The following is a 19533-nucleotide window of genomic DNA, read 5'->3' as shown; positions in this document are numbered from 1 at the left end:
CTTTACATCGGTTTCCTTTGGTGCCCAGCTCCAGATGGCGCTGTTGTTCAGATCATGCTATTCCACAGGCTCCACGGGGCTGATAATCAAGCTGTTCTGTTCGCTGGCCATTGCACCTGTTTCGACCACACACTGCTCCTCCTGCAGGCTGGAAGGATAGGCAAGAGAATATCATTTTATTGTCCCCGGGCAACCTTCCTTACGGTGACAGGCAGGGACTTGGCTTCCCCATCAAACCTTCTATTCAAAAGGGCCGGCCGAGGGGCTTTCAAACCCCTGTTCATATTGTCTCGCTGCTCCCTCCGTGGGTGGTGGGACGAGTGGGGCTGGAGACAGAGTCAGGTTTCAGGAGGGAGCGAGTTTTGTGGGACTGGAGAGGCGCTGGAGCCAGGCTGTTGCCAAACCGAGAGACACCTCACAGAGCTAGTGTCTGCGGCGGCTCAGGAACGCGCTCTTTCCTACAACTCGCTCACTGATAGAGACACGCCTCCCGGTTGCGACCGCACAACATCCCCACGCCGACTGCCTCCCCGCAAGCTGGGTCAGGGAAGCGTTCACTCTATTGGCCATTTAATGCAGCTTAGCAGATAGAAATGAGGAGGGGCGAGCAGCACGGGACCACTCGCTCTTCCCGGGCCAGAGGCGGAGAATTCTCCAGCCTCACCCCACCCTGGAACTTTCCTTCACTTTGCTCTTTGCGGAGGAAGTGGAGCCAACTGCCGGCTCCAGCCTACAATCCTGATTGGTCTTAATTAGTATTTTTAATTACACAACTAGTGTGCCGACAAGATCTGCGTAGGGGGCCTGTCAGACTGCCGCTATTAATGCAAGGCCTGCGTGTACTACAAACAAGAACCACCTCCTAATGATGGGTGGTGGGTTACCCTCACCACGGCTTGTTCCTGGCTTTCCTTTGTAGCTATTCGCTTGGGTAGAGGAGGCTGTTGGGACAGATGGACAGTGGTTGGGAGGGCAGGGGAGGAGCAAAACAAAACAGGGGTAGGAGTGAGGACTCAGCATTGTGTGACTGTCGGATGCCGCGGTGCCGTGCTCGGTGCATCAGAACAATCCTGACCCCGGCTAGCTTAGACAAGACCAGGCAAAGCATGAAAGGGGACCCAGAGGCTCCTGCTGCGGCCCAGGGGAAAGGGGAACTTGGGGGGGCGGGAGAAGAGGGTGACAACACTGGGACAATGTAAAGGAATGGCAATGGGGCCGGGGGCTCACTGAGCACCTGAAGGGGCAGGGGAGGGACAGGGGCTGCGGCAGAGGAGGACGAAGGGAGAAGAATAACCAGGCTGCAAGGAGCAGGAACGCAGGACCAGCCGGCTTCTGAGTCAGCGTTTAAGGATGAAGGGTCATCGCGTCTGACCTCCTGCACCTTACAGACCACTAAACTTCCCCCTGCCAAAGCCACCCCAAGCCCAGCCAGCAGAACTCGGCCACAGCTCGTGGTCAGGCACAGCTTGAGAGCAGGGATTTGAAATGCAGGGCAAGCGCCCACGTGGGTTTGCTCAGTGGCCAGCAGAAAGCTGGTGTCATTCTGGCAGCGTGGAGGGAGGGGATGAGGCCCAAATAGCCCAGAGGCTGAGTGACTCGCTGCCGCCAGAGATGGTCCCTCCAGAACTGGGTTTGGGCTGCTGCTGGGCAGTAAACGAAAGACTTCCCTCGAGGGCTTTCAGGAGCCAAGGTCTCTTCAATCCCAGAGCACGTCTCAGCCACGGGGAGAGCTGGGCAAATAACCGATTGTTGTTGACTGGAAATTTAAAAAAAAAAAAATTAAAATAATTCGCTGTAGGTCAAACTGAAAACAAATTTCTAAATGGAAAAGAAAAAAGGTTCAGGTGGAACAAAAAATTTTCATTTGACTCCAAATGAAACGCGTGTTTGATTTCGAGCATTGAACAATTTTTGAATTTTTTAAAATTAAAGGAAGTTGTGAAACCAAAAAAGTCAAAACGTTTCATTTCAGAACTGTCAGAACAAAAACTTTCAAGGTGTTTGGATTTTTTTTATTTTTAACCAAAAGAATCCAGCAAAACCAACACAAATTAGCAAAAAAAAACCCTTTCAGCGTCATGGGATCTGCATTTTTGCCAAAAATTGGAGGAAGCCAGGCTGGAGTTTCCTAAAGTCCCATTACATCGGTTGTATTTAAACTGGCCCTACATGTGTTACATCCTCCAACGTCGTACAGGGCACTGACTCAGGGCCCTCTTCCCCCTTTTGAGGTTTTTTTTATTTTGGAAAAGCCCTTTGTATTTGGGATTCAAAAGCCCATGCAAAGTGTTTTGCAGATGTAGAAGAGAGCTACAATTCTGCTGCAGCTCCTGCCACGGCAGGAGGCAGCTGAATTGGCACCGAACGTCTCCATTTCCTTCCCCGGGAAGGTGGCGGGGGCTGCTGGTGTTTCTCTGGCAGCGTCCTCGTTGAAATGCCCTTGCAGCTGGCACAGAAGTGACTGGGGCGGCGCATGATGGATTCGCATCTTCCTTTCAGCTTCCCTTTCCCCACTGATTTTCTTCTAGTCCCTCGGTCGCTTGCTCCTGGCTGCTACGCAGCTCCCTGCCCCCAGCCTGCTCCAGCCACTAAGCCAGAGATGTCCCCGAGCTGATTGAATCTCAGCCACTCAAAAATCCGAGCCCCGACTTGCACTCCCAGCCCTAGGGTCCAGGCCTTCCTCCATTTTCCGTAGGCTCCCGGGCCTGCCATACAATCAGTGCTTTCCTGTGCCAATAATCCCGTGCATAACCAGACCCTTTCATAAACCTCCCTGGTGCTTTTCGTTCGAGCTCCCGCCAGCACCCAGGCAGGCTGCAGGCAAGTGAGGAGGAAACTCACCCTGCTGAAGCTGCATCCCAGGCCCGCTATGGACAGAGTCCAGAAGACGGCATCAGTGCCAAGGTGCTACAACAAAAGCGTGCCGTCAGCTTGGCCAGCGGAGAGGCCTCGGACAAGGGACACAAACTAGCAGAGCTGAGAACCAGGCCCCGGTAGATTCCTAGGATCTTGCTGCCGGAGGGGGAGTCTGTGAGATGAGATGGTTTTCCTCCCTGCGTGGCACAGCTGTTGGGGCGGAGGCGACAGGAGAAGAGGGAGCCCCAGGCAGGAAGGGGTCAGAGAGGCTGGCTCTTGCCAAGGGAAATGGCAGCCGAGTAGACGGCGTGGCTCACGGCTACGCGCAGGAAATGCTGCTGCATCAGCCACGGCCCCTGTACTGCTCCACTTGTGCTTTTAGGGCTCGTCTACACTAGACACGCTACAGCCGCCCAGCGATGGCACTGCCGCCGGGCCGCAGCATCACAATTTGCTACCAGACACGAGGGGTTTCCCCGTGCATTCCTGTATTATTGTCTGTGTCGTTCCCCCCCCGGGGCGTTCGACAGATGGGAACCGGGCCCCCCCGGCGCCCCCCCCCCCCCCCGGGGCCCGCCGCCGGGGGGCACGGGCCCCCGGGGCCCCCCCCCCCCCCCGGGGCGTTCGACAGACGGAAGGACTGGAAGAAAGGCAGAGCTACTGGGGCCCAAGGCACAGGGAGAAGGGAAACCAGACTGCTACGCTGTAAGGCCCACCACAGGGCAGGCTGCCAAGAGCAGGATTGAGGTTTCCTATCAGGTGCCGAGGGCCAGAAGCTGGGATTGAAATGGCCACAGTCTTGGCAAAGTTAGACACCAAACCCGGGGGAGCAGATGTCATCCCGGTGTTCAGAGTCACGGCAACGGGGCACAGGGTGGGAACCTGAGTCGAACAGCAGCTGGCCTGTTCAGGGTGGGGTGGGTTTCCTCTGTGGAACAGGGGCCGTTCTCTGGCAGGGAGAGGAGAGAAGTCCTAGGAAAAGGACAATTCCCCTTTGGCTCAGGAAGGCGGCTCTTTCCCTGCAGCCCATACAATGGGGTCAGTTACACAGGCAGATGGCTCAGGCCCAGGGAGGCCCACGATCCCTTCTGGCAGCTAGGCACAGGCCCAGGGCAGATCGGTGTTTTTAAACTTGCCTCCTCCCCCCTTAAACAATCCCCAAACTACAGCCCCACTGAGATTCAGTGTCGCCTTCCCCGGAGAGCCAGGAGTCACACAGAGGAGCCTGCTTCTGGGCAGTAGCTTTAGCCTGAGCCTCCAAGCAGGGGCACGTTCAGCAGCCAGGGGGCTGGCACAGTTTGAGCTGATTCCTGATCCGCTCTGGCCCTCGTTGGTTTGGAAATCCAGCTGCCTGTGCAGCGAGCTAGTGCAGGCAGACTGCTGGTTTCAGAAAACGGACTCCCTGCAAGGTTAAGGGGGGGTTGCTGACTGCATGGGACTTGGTCCTTCGCTGCACTGAGAGCTGGACGGGCAGTTCTCATCTGCAGGAGACATGCCTGCGCTCGCTTGCTCAGAACGGTCACGCTAACAGCAGAGCGGAGCAGCAGGAGGGGCTAGGTCCCTGCACACGCTCAGGGCGGCTGGCCCCTCCTGCTGCCGCGGCTACGATCATTTTAAGAAGCTGGCTCAACGACGGCCACCGCCGGGCTGGGTCCTGGAGCCAGGAAGCACACGCCAAGTTCAAAGTCCAGACGTACCTTTGGGCGGAGCCGAGGGCTTTGAGACGTGACTTGGCTGGTCGAGGGAAGCTGTTTCCAGGGGTTAGACGGTTGAGGTGGCAAACGCTAGCACTTGAAGCGATAGTCATAAGGAAGCACTGGACACATCGTTCAGTTACTATGCGATCGTGCGGGGCCTTTGGGCTCATTGGAACAGCTCGCTAGGGTGCCAGCCAGCACCCAATGGGAGACTTTCCTCCTCGTGGGACTCTGCCTGGTACTAACGCACTTCTCTCCGAGAGCGCTGAGCGGCAAAGGAAGCCTTTGGCCCAGTGGCTGGCTGGCACTCCTGGGCTGTATGGGAACGCATGCCAGTGACGAGTAGTGCCGTTGGGGTGCACTCAGAGCCGTGAGTGGACGCCGGCCTGTTGCACAGGCTGGCCCAGCTGCCTGAGGGTGAATGCCATGCCCATGAATTACAACCTTTGCTCTTTTAAGGAACTTCCATTTTAAACGCTGACATCAATGCTGCCGGCAGATTCACCACGGCATGTGACAGCTGCCTGCATTAACTGGGGGCACCTTGGCTGACTCCAGCTAATCCAGCACTAAGAGGGGCAGCCACCGCCAGCAAATAGGGTGAAAACCCACCGTGCCAGGAGGTCACGTTGCTTTTCCAAGGTTGCCCAACAGCCTCCGTCCAGAGCTCTCGCCCACAATGACAGCAGTGCGAGGCAAGGGTCTCACACCATACCATGCACCACGGGGGGCTCTGCAGAGACGCTCCGCAATGCACAGAGCGAGCCACAGAGGAAGGGGGTGGAGACCGGCTGCCTAGTGGGTTTTTTCTTTTACGACATCATCTGCAGACAGAAAAAGCTGGAGCAACAGGGCCACAGCCATTAACAGCACAGAGGATCACCTAATTCCTGCACCTCGCATATCTTCAAACCCCTGCGGATCTCGGTGGCTTTTCTCCTCCCACCCCCCCGACATCAGAGCCAATGCCGGCCCTGCCTTGAGGAACTGACATTTGGAAAGTCCTGGTTACACTGTAGCAAAGCCCTCTGAAAGTCATCTGTTCTCCCCTCCGCCACACACAGCTCTAGCTTCAGTGTGTGCGAGGCATATAAAGGCTGGGAATACACGAATCCCTGAAAGGAACAGAGTCGCAGCTGGTTAGTGTTTGGAACGACACAAATAAGGTTTAGTGCATTAAAAGACCAGTACACAGTATTAATATTTAATTCACTCTAAGCAGCTCATCTCCCGATTAAGCATACAGCAGCCGAAGCTGTACTCCCTAAACACGGACGAAAAAGGCAGTTTACCACCAGCTGCTTCTGCTGACATTTGATTGTTCAAACAAGCCATAGTAAAAACAAAAGCGAAACAGTGGAATATGAGTATTTAATAAGATCCGACCTACCCAGGCTAGCACTTGGGATAAAGAAGGGATTTTAATAAGGCCTCTTTATGATCCAATTAATGGATTCATATTCCCCACCTAAGCGAGGCCATTTGAACGTTGGCAGTAATGGCTTTGCGGAAGCAAATCTTTTTAGATGCTTCATGTGCATTGGGCACAAACTGCTGAAAATGCCTCCCTTAATGCCCCGAAGGTCCTGACTAATTTCGTACATTACAGGGCACCACGTAAATGTCATTTTGATTTCCGAGGCAGGAGGCAGCGAAAGGCATTTCAGCCGTGGGAGACGCTGCTGCTGAGCGTGAACATCTCGCTGCGCCTGACAGCACAATGGGGAACTGCAGGGGCACTGTGGGACATACCACAAACTATTCATCACGGATCCTTAGTAGGCAAGAGGGGGCACCATTGACCTATCCCCGCCGGTGGTATGTTCCTGCAGAGGGCTCAGTGCTTGGCCTTTGCACTAGCCCCAGGGACTCGGAAGCAGCGTTGGTGAAGGTTTGTACAAGCGTGGGCCGGATCCATAGCGAGTGGCTATCAGCCCAGTCCTACTGACGTCAATGGAGATACTCCAGGGGACAGCAGATGAGGATCTGGTCTGCACAAGTCCAAGTTCGGGGGAGTGGATGGCTCAAGGAGCCAGTCATGGGATGAGGAGACGACCCTCTCCAGTTCCCTGGTTCCATCCCAGAGCTCTCCAGTCCCTGCCCAAGGCCTTCAGCGCCATCCTGCCTCCTTTTACAGCGGGCCATAGGATCATTTTGGCGGGGAAGTGACCAGCCTGCCACGGGTTCAGGTCGAGCCTCCAGCTCAGGCCTGGACTATGTGACGTAGAGGGGGAGCACGCACGGTCACCGCCCATTCGGGGTTTAGCGCATCACCCCAGGGCAGTCCGCCACCTCTCCGACTGACTAGGTTAGAGCACGGCCCGTTCCCACAAGGCCTGCAAAGTGGTGTTTGGAGAAACAGAGTAGCAGTTCTGTTTTAATTTACTGGAAACAAAAGCATTTATTGCTCTGGCTGGTTTCCAGTCACGCTAATCCTCTACCGTTGGGTGGCTCTGTCACTTGGAAACAATGGCCCCAGACTTCCTGTGGTGCCAACTCCTGACGTTCCGGCTGCTTCTCTAAGCCAGCCTGGCGCGCACTCTCGGGCCCCCTACGGTGCACAAAAAGTTGGTTTTTTAAATTATTTTTTTTTAAGTGCCTGTAATTGCCTTTGATGTTTAGAACCATGATTCAGGACTAAATGGAAGAACAAAGTAGGGAGGAGTCACCCCTGGACAGAGCACGGTCCTGGGCTATCCCACACACTAGCCCTCTCCCGTCCACTCTGCTGTGCTTCCCTTTAGAGCAGAGAAATTCTTACCGCAGCATGGGAAATTCTTCCACCTCGTCATTTAATTTTGTAAGATTACAGAAGTTGCCTCAAGCCCAGATACCAGCCAAAGGTGGGTTTTCTCCCCTCCATGTGCTGATTAGTGTACTGTGTAGGCAAGGTTAACAGAGTCAGGGGACTCCACCACGGCAGCTATCCATCTCCAGGAGGTTCCTACCACCCCCTGGTACGTGGCTGTTCTCAGAGTCTGGTGGGTAACTCCAGCACTACAGCAGGAGTTTGCGAACATCAGTGACCGATATTCTCACAACTGCACATGTAAACTAGGAAAACTGAGGCCAGAGTCTCTGCTAGACCATCAATATGTCATAACATTTGGGATCAGTAGATGACTCTGAACTCTATCTACAGAGCGACAAATCTATTGCTATTAATAATCAAGTGATCCTGGTAAAGGAGCACATTGCTGAACTCTGACGTAAGCGCTCTCTAGGATTTCTGGTTTATAAGAAAGTGTGCTGGGCCACACCGTAGACAAAAGGCAGCTCAATGAAACTTGCTCCAGGTTTACAGTCTAGTGGAGAGACAGTAGAGACGTTTCTCCAGAAACAAGACAATTAGGGTCCCAAAAACGCAAAGAAAGGATGGGAATAATGAAGTTATGCCAACGCAGGCTGCCAGGATGTGCTTTATAACAGCAAGGTTGAGATGCCTAGTCCCAAAAGTGAGCATGTGTAACATTCTACTAGCCGGAGCAGGCAAACACAACGAATGTTTAGTTACCACAGTCCAAACTCGACAGTAGAATTCACAAGGCCACACAGCAGGTAGATAGCCGCCTTTTAAGTCAGGCTTCAACAGGGCCTCTCTTTTTATGCCCACAAATACTTTCACCCACACAGAACGACAGGCACAAATAGACAGACATCAAACTGTCTATGCTCACAATTCATGTATATGTCTAACTGCTACCATTTGAGCCCAGCAGTCATTGTTGGTGCAAGACTGGAGGGGCCATCTTTGTGGGTGCGCAACTGTCTCTGTAAAAACAGGGATCATTACTGGAAATCAGGCCCATTTTGAGCCCAGAAATACGAGAATCCATGGAAATGCAGGAACCAAGGCAGGAGGTTCTTCCCAGGCACGATTCGGTCATTCACCGACCTACTCACTGATCTCATGAGTGCATATAAAAATAGCCCAATGCTACTATATATTTTCCTAGCCCTGTAAGCACCAAACCTGCACAAGCCGCTACTTAGCACAGTCACACAGAGAAGCAAAGATGTTCAAATGACCAGGAAGTTACACTTCACAGACTGAATGTGGATGAAACCTTTTCTTTATTGCCTATCAATAAAATATTAATGAGTCTTTCTTCGAGGATGTACAAAACAAAGTGATGGTGGTAGAGACTGGCTCATGCGCAGTTTTATAAGCAGGAAGCCACACACAAAAAACGGAGTGTGCTGCATTAGTAGCTAAGCAAAGCACATTGAGAACGAAAGCAACTGCAGTCTACAGCACGCTCGTGGCCTCTCAGTGGCTTTCCCGAGTCCTTAGTGGAGGAGATGAAAGTGATGTTAATGAGTATCTTTGGGCTGTTCTTGCTGCAAAACAATACGGGCTGGTGAGCATCATGAGTACATCGCTCATTGCAATGGAAACAACTCCCATAACCTCTGACGGCTAGAAGCTGGGACTGGGAGATGACGCATCACTCAGTAAATTGCCCTGTTCTGTTCACTCCCCCTGAACTGTCTGGTACGGGTCACTATCAGAAGACAGGATACTAGGCATGGGATGGACCCTGTATGCTCATCGTTATGTTCTTGTTAACTGACCAAACACTGCTCCTGCGACCCCAGTGAGTGAAGCAAGCATGAAAACATGCTGTTGGCATTCGGTTTTGTCCAGTAATTCGTTGGCCTACAACCTATTCCAGAACACTTTTTACAGGCCTGCTTTGCCAGGAAAACCCAAGCGCCTGCTGATCCCATCGTGGTTTTATAATGTCACCTAACATGCTGCTCTCCAAATACAGCCCCTTTTTCAGGAACGGCAGGGAGAGTCATGGGAGTTTAAGGCCAGAAAGAGCCATTAGATCATGTAGTCTGACCTCCTGTATAGCCCAGGCTATTACATTTTACTCGCTTACCCCTGTACTGAACCCAGTACCTTCCCTTATCAATCTTCTACACTTCTTAACTTGTAATTTATACTGATTTCTCTCTCGCGCGAGCTTTTTTAATTTCACTTTGCAACTGTACCAGAATGGGCTTTTAGAGGAAGTTGTTCTTTGATTGTGGAATCGTGGCTTTTTGACCATCTAATAAACTCTTCTTCGGGAACTCCCAATTTTCATTATTTTTTTTTTAAATGTTTCCTTCCAGTCAATTTCACTCTGTTTTTCCTGGCTTTGACAAATTGGCTCTTTTGAAGATAAGAATGAGTGTGAAGATAGGAGCTTCAACCCTAGAGGCCCTGTCTTCTCCCAGGGATCAGGAATCCCCCACCACTCTCGATTGAGCAGGTCCTTTATCCCATTTAGCTGGGAGTTGGCTCTGTAGCTCCTGTGTCTGGTGGGAAGCCCTGGCTGCAGACATCTGGGCTGTCTACCCTACAAAGCCTATGTCAGCATAGCTCCCTAGCATAGAGTTTTTCTGCCGGTGTAGGAACAGCACCTCCCTGAACAACATTAGTTATGCCGACAAAAGCTCTCTTGTGTTGGCACAGCTGCATCTCCACAGCATAGCTGTGTCGGTCAAGAGTGGGGGTTTTCCACACCCCTGACTGACACAGCTATGCCAATATAAGTTTTAAGTGTAGATCAAGCCTGTATCTTATATGGTCTAAGTTTCCCAGCCAGCCTCTTGTCTATAACTAGTCGTTTGGTTGAGGGTGATGGTTGTTGGTTTGAGAGGCTGCCTGGTTTGCTTTGCTTTGTTTTGTCAGGCTGTGGATCTGAGCTGTCATTTTATACTTCCTTCTTTTTTATACTTACATGACTCATGAGAAGCATCTTATAACTGGGTTAGCTACAGCTCTTTCCTCCAGAATCATAGACTTTAAGGTCAGAAGGGACCATTATGATCATCTAGTCTGACCTCCTGCACAATGCAGGCCACAGAATCTCACCCACCCACTCCTGTATCAAACCTGTGTCTGAGCCATTGAAGTCCTCAAATCATGGTTTAAAGACTTCAAGGTGCAGAGAACCTTCCAGCAAGTGACCCGGGCCCCACGCTGCAGAGGAAGGCAAAAACCCCCCAGGGCTTCTGCCAATCTGCCCTGGAGGAAAATTCCTTCCCGACCCCAAATATGGCAATCAGCTAAACCCTGAGAAGCTGCCCAGACTTGTCCGATTTGTTGGGCATACCTAGGCCTGAGAATTTCTTGGGTTTCCGTAGAAGGGGAGAGAGAAAATCATCTTATCAAGCTCAAAGTGAGTCTTTTCTAGGATTCCTCAGATTTCTGTTTTGCCAGCTGCCCCAGGGAAGGGGCCAGATGGTATAGAACAAGATGCAGGCACTTGGGGAACAAAAGGCTTTGAGGCTGGTTTGAGCACCAGTGCCAAGTGTGAATCAATTCAGGTCCCCAGGCATTGCTTTCCAGTAGGAAATGGCGCTTGGCCACAAGCCTGATTGGACCCATCTCCACCAGGGCTTGGGGGGAGGGATAGCTCAGTGGTTTGAGCATTGGCCTGCTAAACCCAGGGTTGTGAGCTCAGTCCTTGAGGGGGCCACCTAGGGATCTGGGGCAAAATCAGTACTTGGTCCTGCTAGTGAAGGCAGGGGGCTGGACTCAATGACCTTTCAGGGTCCCTTCCAGTTCTAGGAGATAGGTATATCTCCATATATTAATGTAATTTCAGGCTCCTACCTTTTTCTCCAGATTTCCTGAATTACTTGGAGAGTATAAATAAAGAAACCACTTAGAAGACAGACAGACGACTGAGGAGATACCAGCTTCCATGGTCTTCTTGCTCAGGGGAATAGAAATAGATAGTCCATGTTGATGGGAGGTTTCTCTCTAGCTTTCTGAAGAGATGTGGTTTACTCGTTAAATGTCACTTGAGGTCATTGGGTTATGTACATGTCCCTTGATAGAACAGAAACCCCAACTTCATGTCAGATTGAGCGGCACGGGTTGCCATTTATAGATACTAGAGAAGGCACATCCATGATAATTTTCGTTAAAGGATCGTTCCTATCAAAGGCCCAGTGGTGAGGAGCAGAAGACCTGGGTTCTATTGCCAACTCCAACAGTGATTTGCTGTAAGAGTGTAGGCAAGTCACAGCTATGTGCCTGGGTTTAACCATCTAATGGGAGAGTGTTTATGCAGAAGCATGAAGCACTGAAAAATCCTTGGGCAAGAGGTGCTATAGACATGCAAAATACTAGTTATAAGAGAAGCAGTTTCATCACATGATTTAACAAACACAAAGCTTATTGTGACAATCAAAGGCAAAGCATGGAAAAGGAATTATCTCAGCAGTAACAAAGCACTCTCTGGATCGGGGGTGGGCAAACTACGGCCCGCAGGCCGCATCCGGCCCATCAGATCTTTTAATCCAGCCCTCGAGCTCCAGCCGGGGAGCAGGGTCGGGAGCTTGCCTGGCTCCACACAGCTCCCGGAAGCAGCGGCGTGTCCCCCCCTCTGGCTCCTACATGTAGGGGCAGCCAGGGGGCTCCACACGCTGCCCTCGCCCCAAGCACCGGCTCTGCAGCTCCCACTGACCGAGAACCATGGCCAATGGGAGCTGCCGGGGCAGCATGCGGAGCTGCCTGGCCGGCGCCGTGCCTCCACATAGGAGGCAGAGGGGGCACATGCTGATGCTTCCGGGAGTTGCTTGAGGTGCCTGGAGCCTGAACCCCTGCCCTCCTCCCACACCCCAACCCCCTGCCTCAGCCCTGATCCCCCTCCTGCCCTCCGAACCCTTTGGTCCCAACCAGGAGCACCCTCCTGCACCCCAAACCCCTCCATCCCCAGCCCACCCTACAGCCCCCTCCCAGACTCTGAACCCCTCACAGCCCCAGCCCGGAGCCCCTTCCCCCACACCGCAACCCCCTGCCCCAGCCGGGAGCCTCCTCCCATATTCCAAACCCCTCTGCTCCCCCCTAGCCCGCAGCCCCATCCTGCACCCCAAACCCCCCATCCCTGGCCCCACCCCAGAGCTCACACCTCCAGCTGAAACCCTCATCCCCTCCTGCATCCCAACCCCCTGGCCGGAGCCCCCCCCTGCACCCTGAAATCCTCATTTCTGGCCCCGCCCCAGAGCCCGCACCCCCTCCCCCAATTTCATGAGCATTCATGACCTGCCATACAATTTTCATACTCAGATGTGGCCGTTAGGCCAGTTTGCCCACCTCTGCTCTAGGTCAACCCGTATCACCACCACCCTGTCTTCCTGCTAGTACACGTGTCTAAAGCAAGATTGTAGCGTGACAAAAGAAAGGCTGTGGTCTTCACATTGCTAAACCTCTGGTGACTATTATAATGTGAGTTACTTACTGATAACTCCTCTCTAGGGTTACAGAATCCTAGAAAACGCAGGGCTGGAAGGGACCTTAAGAAGTCATCAAGTCCAGCCCCCCGAGCTGAGGCAGGACCAAGTTAACCTAGACCAGCCCTGAAAGATGTTTGTTCAACCTGTTCTTAAACTCCAATGATGGGAATTCCACAACCTCCCTTGATAGCGTATTCCAGAGCTTAACTATCCTTATAGATAGAAAGGGTTTCTTAATATCAAACCTAAATCTCCCTGGCTGCAGATTCAATATTAAAGAATGCTATATTTAAAAAGCATTGTACTGTCCTAAAGACTCATTTGTTGCACCGTTCGCACTTCACCACAGCAAAAACCGACCTTGTTTAACACACTAAAATGCTGAGCAGTTGTGTTATTTAAATAGCTTCTTCCATTTTTGGAAGAGGATTAGTAAGTGATAGAAGAGAACTATTTAACATTCAGGAAATGTAATGCACACGTGCAAGTTATCAATCATTGTAGGCAGATGGTAAATGTATCTCCTTTCACCACAAATTGAGCAGCAAACATTCAAATTCATCACCAAGACAACATATTTAAATTCACTTCTATTTTCAGTTCAGACATTCTCAACAAATTGCTAAGTAATGAAAATCAATACTTTTGTCCAAATAGTTGAGGGAAGATGCTGGAAAGTCTGCATCATTCTAGCAGAGGCATGTTCTAGCTATTTGAATGGTAGAACGTTGTTAAAAAGACACATTAACTCACGGTTTACATACGTATGTAGGTCAGAATGTTCTTTGCAGCTAAAAATCATCTGACTTTTCACCTCCAAGCTACTAGGGACTGAGGCCACAGGAGTGACTAGCAAGGTATTTCCAAATTTGCTGTCCCTGTGTGTTAAGCAGGAAGTTTCACTTCAGTCTTGGAATCATAGAATATCAGGGTTGGAAGGGACCTTAGGAGGTCATCTAGTCCAACCCGCTGCTCAAAGCAGGACCAATCCCCAGACAGATTTTTGCCCCAGATCCCTAAATGGCCCCCTCAAGGATTGAACTCACAACTCTGGGTTTAGCAGGCCAATGCTCAAACCACTGAGCTATCCCTCCCCCCAACAGAAAAAGCCTTGCAGAATAAAATTCAAGGGGCCCCCAATTCCTTTTTTGTTGCAATTTCAATTGCAGTAAGTTAAACTTTAGTAGCCTTAACAAAAAGCCACGTTTAACTTTTCTACTTACAGGTAAGGCAGATGTATTTACACAAGACGTATTTAGCTAAAGTTATAGATAAAAACGAGACTAGTAACACTCTTGTATAGATTACTGCAAATGCAGACCATCCATTTGCTTTGTTAGTTTATTGTCCAATGATTATCAGTTCAAATTTAGAATGATCATACAGTCTGAGAATTAAATATATTTAGGTTCGGGGGCCCTTTAGTGGAAATAACTGACAGTATCAAGCTTATTTGGGAGGTTGGGGATCAGAGGTCTGAGTGGAAGTCACCTCAAAGATTAAGAGAAGCCCCAACAAGCAAGCTAGGAAGAGGCAGAAAGAGCTTGCTCCACCTTCACCATAGAGGGTCACTGCTTCGAGGATACTGTATCCTGAAAGGGGACATTTATCAACCATTAGGAAGATTGCTAACCAGATAATGGGTTTGTTTTTACTTACGTGCAATTACTTTTTCTCATGTAGGTGATTCATATGCCAATTAAAAGGTAACACCCAAAACCATGTCTTAAGATAAAAAATTTTATTTTACAATTTTATAAAGCAGCTTTACATTAAGCACAAATGTTGATCCATTTAATTTGTATATAAACATAATAGTACCTCTTTCCCTCTGCAAAAAATCATGTTTTGCTGTATATAAAACTAACATGTGCACATTGTGCTTAAACTGCAAAGTCTATACAGCTTTACAAAGGACTACCCTTTAGAAGGGCATCCTGTAAACAATTTATTGCATATTTAACACATGGTGTGTACCCCCCATGTAAAATGTAGAAAAGAATAAAGTACAATTACAAAGTGAGTGAAAATAGCAGCTTTCAGTGAATGTCTCACACAATGGCCAAGAAAAACAGCACTGTCACACTTCTATAGTTGTGCTTGTGTCACTGGTTTGCATATACCCACGTGCACTGTGTTTCTGATGAAATATATATGTACAATAATCCTAGCGAATGGGTTAAATAGACCTTAGCATCGAAGATCTTTTGTCAGTTTAAAAACAGAGGTACAAAAGGGATTATTATACAGTGAAAACAAATAAATGAAATTACCGGCACTGGTGTCAATTAATGCTCTCCCAGAGCCCACTTCTTTTTTAAAACGAAGAGGAATCCATGCTTTAGGTTCCATAAGCACTCCTGGCTGATTGCTTAATTTACATGCATATGCACTCCAACAACCAAATGCAATGGTGATTGCTTTAAAAATAGAATGGTACAACATCAGTTTCTCAGTTGAAATGACTAACCTATGTTTCTTAACAAATCTATTTGTCTGCTGCCGGATGGACTCCAATATGAGGTATGAAACATGGAAAGATCAATGCCACTATTTGTTTTTAACACTCTTTTCCTAATCACTAGGAAAAGGCGTTCACAGTTAAGGCACTGATATTTGTCACAGAAGCAGTACCCAAACCTTCTCATTTGATTCTCCAAATCTAAAATGGGTATAATGTTGAGAAAACACACCAGAAAGCTGTCTCTGTCACTCTCAGATAGTGATCAGCTATCGGAGAAGTCGTTTTTTCTTCTTTTTTGTAATTTGAGGAAAATCTCCTCTCTGAACACTTTGGTATTGATAAAGATTTTAGGGTTCAAAATAGTTCTGCTGTGACATCTACTTTTTGTTGGAATCAATACGATCATGTTATGTGTTTGCAAAGATCAAAAGAACTACAAACCTGTTTCGTACATTGGTGAGCAAAATAGAAAAGGCTTTTAAAGTCTTACTGTGATCTGCCACATCTCTCCTTTCACTGGTTTGAATTTATTTTGTCCCCAATACAAACATCTCTCCCCACTCAAACTCTCCTTGGTATTTTTTTTTAAAACCACACATAAAAATTAGGAACGTACAACAGGACCAACAGAAAAAAAAAATCTGTTAACTAGCGGGTGTACTTTACCATGCTGGAATGTGTCTACAACTTAAAGGTTTGGGATCCATCATCTGTACTGACCAAAATATTAGCAGATATTAGTGATGCAGACTACCATAAAAAACACTATTGGTCCAATGACATGAGTTGGTTCGTTTACTCTCTCCGAACTACAAGGAGGCAAAACACATGTTTAGAGCCTACCAAATTCACGGATCATTTTAGTCAATTTGACGGTCATAGGATTTGAAAAATAGTCAATTTCACACTGTCATATGATTACATCTGAAATGTTACAGTGTTCTAAGTGTGGGGGTCCTGACCCAAAAGAGGACAGCGGGATTGCCACCCTCACTTCTGCGCTGCTGCTGGCTGGATGCCAAGCTCTAAAGCCAGCATCACTGCCACCAGCAGTGCAGAAGCAAAGGTTGCAAGGTCTGGGGAGGTGGGTTAACATATGTCTGGGTTTTCCACACAGCCTCTCCACCAGGATTGGGGGCTGACAGCTGGGGCCGCAGCCTCTCTGCCTGGGTCGGGGGGCTGTCACAGCCAGCAGCTACAGCACTACCTGCAGGTGGGGGAAGTTCCTGGAGGTGGGTCTGACCCAGGATTGAGAGCGGCCCCTGCAGGGCAAGAGGAAGTCCTGTTCCTCCTCATCCTGGTCTGGGACTAACAGCTGGAGCCCGGCCCATGGTAGGAGGCCCCAGCTGGGGCGCCCCCAGCCCGGCCGTTCCCCTATAATAGCCAGATTTCATGGGGGAGATCAGATTTCACGGTCCACGATGCGTTTTTCACGGCCATGAATCTGATAGGCCCTACACATGTTGAAATGAAAGACTGTAATGGCTACTGAAAAGACTTTATAAATATCAAAAAGAAATGTCAGGTTAATTCTGAACAATAATGTATGTCACTGAATGCATGGGTTCGACACATTCAGTTATTGCACAAGTACTCTTCCTCACTTGTCAGAGCAACTGAGAATACAAAAAATTAAGCCAATATTGTGGGTATAACTAAGTGTAGAGACCTAGATTGTAATTTTAACATTTAAAATGCTTGATCCACTTTTTAAAAAACAGTTTAAAAATTAAATCACTAGAAAAAAATCATATTGATACAGAAACCTCTCAAGTGTGGGTGAAAATACAGTACAAAACATCAGATTCCACAACAAGAGATTCCAACTACAGGGGGGGGAATGTTGATTAGCAAGCCTCAAATATGATTGTAAATTCAAATTTAAATGGTATACTTGCAGTTTTTGTGCAGTCAACTAATCCCACTTTAAGTTGTGCTTACATAACTTAAGAAGCCTGAATGCTGGCTGTGTGTGTTTTTCCATTTACACATCTTTAAAGAAACCATATGTTCAACATATTTCTTGATATATAGAATTTAAAACAAATTTTGTGTATTTTTTCCCCCCAAGAAAAAAAAACTATTAGAGAAACACTTTTAAAAAGATACACTGTCGACTACCCAGGTTACAAGTAAATACACATTTACTGCATTACATCACATGATCTGTAATTCGGTTTCCAACATATATACAGATAATTCCATTTTAAAAGAGGCCACATACTAACTTTTCAGGCAAGTGCTGGACTTTAGAGACGTGTATGGCTTCTGTAAATTATCTTTTTCCTACAAAAAGGAAAAATAAAAAACTTCCCCTCCCCCTCCCCAACTCAGGAGTACAATTTTGTTCAGTGCGAATAATTTCGCTATGGAACACTAAGGGCAGGTAAACAAGATAAAGTACCAGCTTTGATTCAGTCCTTTGACTGGACCCCTGCTTCAAATTCCACCTCCCAGACAGAAGTATTCTCACGCTGGAATGCAATTACTTTCTGAAGATCAGTTTTGAGGACCACTTTGAAATAGTCCACAAAAAACTTAGTATGCAACCTTTTAAAATGTACCTTTGTTTAGCTTTAAGGAGTCCAATAATTCCTGTCAACAGCAGATAGCTGAAACGGGGTTTTGGTTGTGAGCTCTAGTTGTGCTTTGCCCTGCCACCTTTAAGGTAGCTCTTCCATCTCTTGACGAATTCTTTGAAAATTGGGGACTCGTCAATCGTGCTTAATAGCTGGAGTTGGTTTATGTGGGTGGTGTGATAGTCCCACCGGGCCAGGTTGGGAGCAGAGCCTAGCATGAAATGACGGAGGTCGTAGATCGTTCCTGAGCCAGTATCATAGAGCGGCAGCATGGCTTTGAGGGACTCCATTCCTCGATCATAGAGAGACTTTGCCTCTTTCCCTAGCTTCTCACCTGCAGTTTCTTTTAAGTCATACAGTCCAATCAGAGAGTACATGAAACCGTTTAAAACAAATGAGCTAGGAGAGGTTGGGTACTCTTCATACCAGTCATGTTTGTTCATAAAGACAGCTTTCACTCCATGCTGATCTGACAGGAGCTTGTAAGGTGCTGTTGCCTGTAATGCTGAGCTGAGGAATGTGTGGTCTTTTGTTAACAGATAAGCCCTGACTAACGTTGAAATGGCCTGCCCTTGTGCCATGGCAGAGTACCAGCCAGGTTCTAAAGATTTAAACCCTTCCCCTAACTTCCGGGTCACCATAATGGGCCAGCCACCTTTTTCATCCTGGTTCCTCACTAGCCAATCACTCGCGGCAAAAAAAGCCGCCATGTGGGCAGTTGTCGATATAGTGATGTTATCAATGAAGCCTTTTCCCTTCGTGATCAACCGAATCACTTTCTTGGGCATTATTTTGGTCTGCTTCACGGCTTTTGTGTTGGAGAGACCAACTCCTTTCCTTAAGTCAGTTACCAGATCTCTAGTGACCGTGCTCCAACTGGTCCTAGGTCCAAGGCCATAGTAAATATCTCGGTCTTTAAAAGCAATCAGCTGAGTGTTCGAGACATAGTGTATGGTGAAGAGCTGGTTCTTCTCAGTTGTTTCTAGAACCACAGATAGGCTCCCATTTGTGATGAATTTGAGGTCAAAAGAAATAATAAAATCTCTGGAGTTCCCAAGCTGCAGAGATGCCCCTTCAGTATTTTCTGGAAAAAAACACAACACACAAACAAAAGAAAGCGGTTAGGGGTAACCAGGATGTATATTAATAAAACATTTAAAAGGAAGTTACGCCATGCAATTAGGTTTGCTAGATAAAATCTGAAATAATTCAATGACACTTAACCTAAAAATCTGTATTTCCATTGTGTGTGTCAGTTCATTATTGCTTATTACTAAATTAAAAACACAGCATCAATTAATGGGTCAAGAATGACTCCCTGTACCATAAGGGAAAATTTCCCTCCTCTAGCCTACGTTAACGCATTACTGCATTCTGTCTAGGAGAAGTGCCAAGGTATTGGCCAAATTGCTTCTTCAGGATCTATGTTAGCTGATCAACACCCCGGATGTAATGCAGATGCCAAAATGGACTCTTCAGGCAAAGGACAACTGGCATAAGAGGAGACAAAGAGAGGGAGAGTTGAAAAGAAGTAGATGGGCTGCATCACTGAGAACCTGAAATATGTTTGGTAGTATTAAGCTACCCATAGTAGACAGCAATATGAGCGAACCATGCAACACAATTCAAAAAATATAAACCCCTCTAGCTACAATAAATCTTATCCTAATCCGGTCTGGCATTCTAGTAACACAGT

The 19533-nt window shown here is 48.3% G+C and overlaps 1 protein-coding gene across 8 annotated transcripts in view; it reads right to left on the bottom strand.

The window, feature by feature from the left end:
* Nucleotides 1-14520: 14520 nt before the first annotated feature.
* Nucleotides 14521-19533, bottom strand: part of GLCE (glucuronic acid epimerase) — a 97251-nt gene continuing 92238 nt past the window's right edge. For all 8 annotated transcript variants that reach the window (XM_026648398.1, XM_024199541.2, XM_024199540.2 and 5 more), the window contains one exon: nt 14521-18921. In XM_026648398.1, the coding sequence (XP_026504183.1) occupies nt 17897-18921 (1025 nt within the window). In that variant the 3' untranslated portion in view covers nt 14521-17896. The remainder of the gene's footprint in view (nt 18922-19533) is intronic.

Source organism: Terrapene carolina, unplaced genomic scaffold (assembly GCF_002925995.2).
Source record: "Terrapene carolina triunguis isolate 2854851 unplaced genomic scaffold, T_m_triunguis-2.0 Scaffold67, whole genome shotgun sequence".
Classification (NCBI taxonomy): domain Eukaryota; kingdom Metazoa; phylum Chordata; order Testudines; family Emydidae; genus Terrapene; species Terrapene triunguis.
Note: the sequence above shows the minus strand (reverse complement) of the source record. Positions and strands in the feature narration are given on the sequence as shown.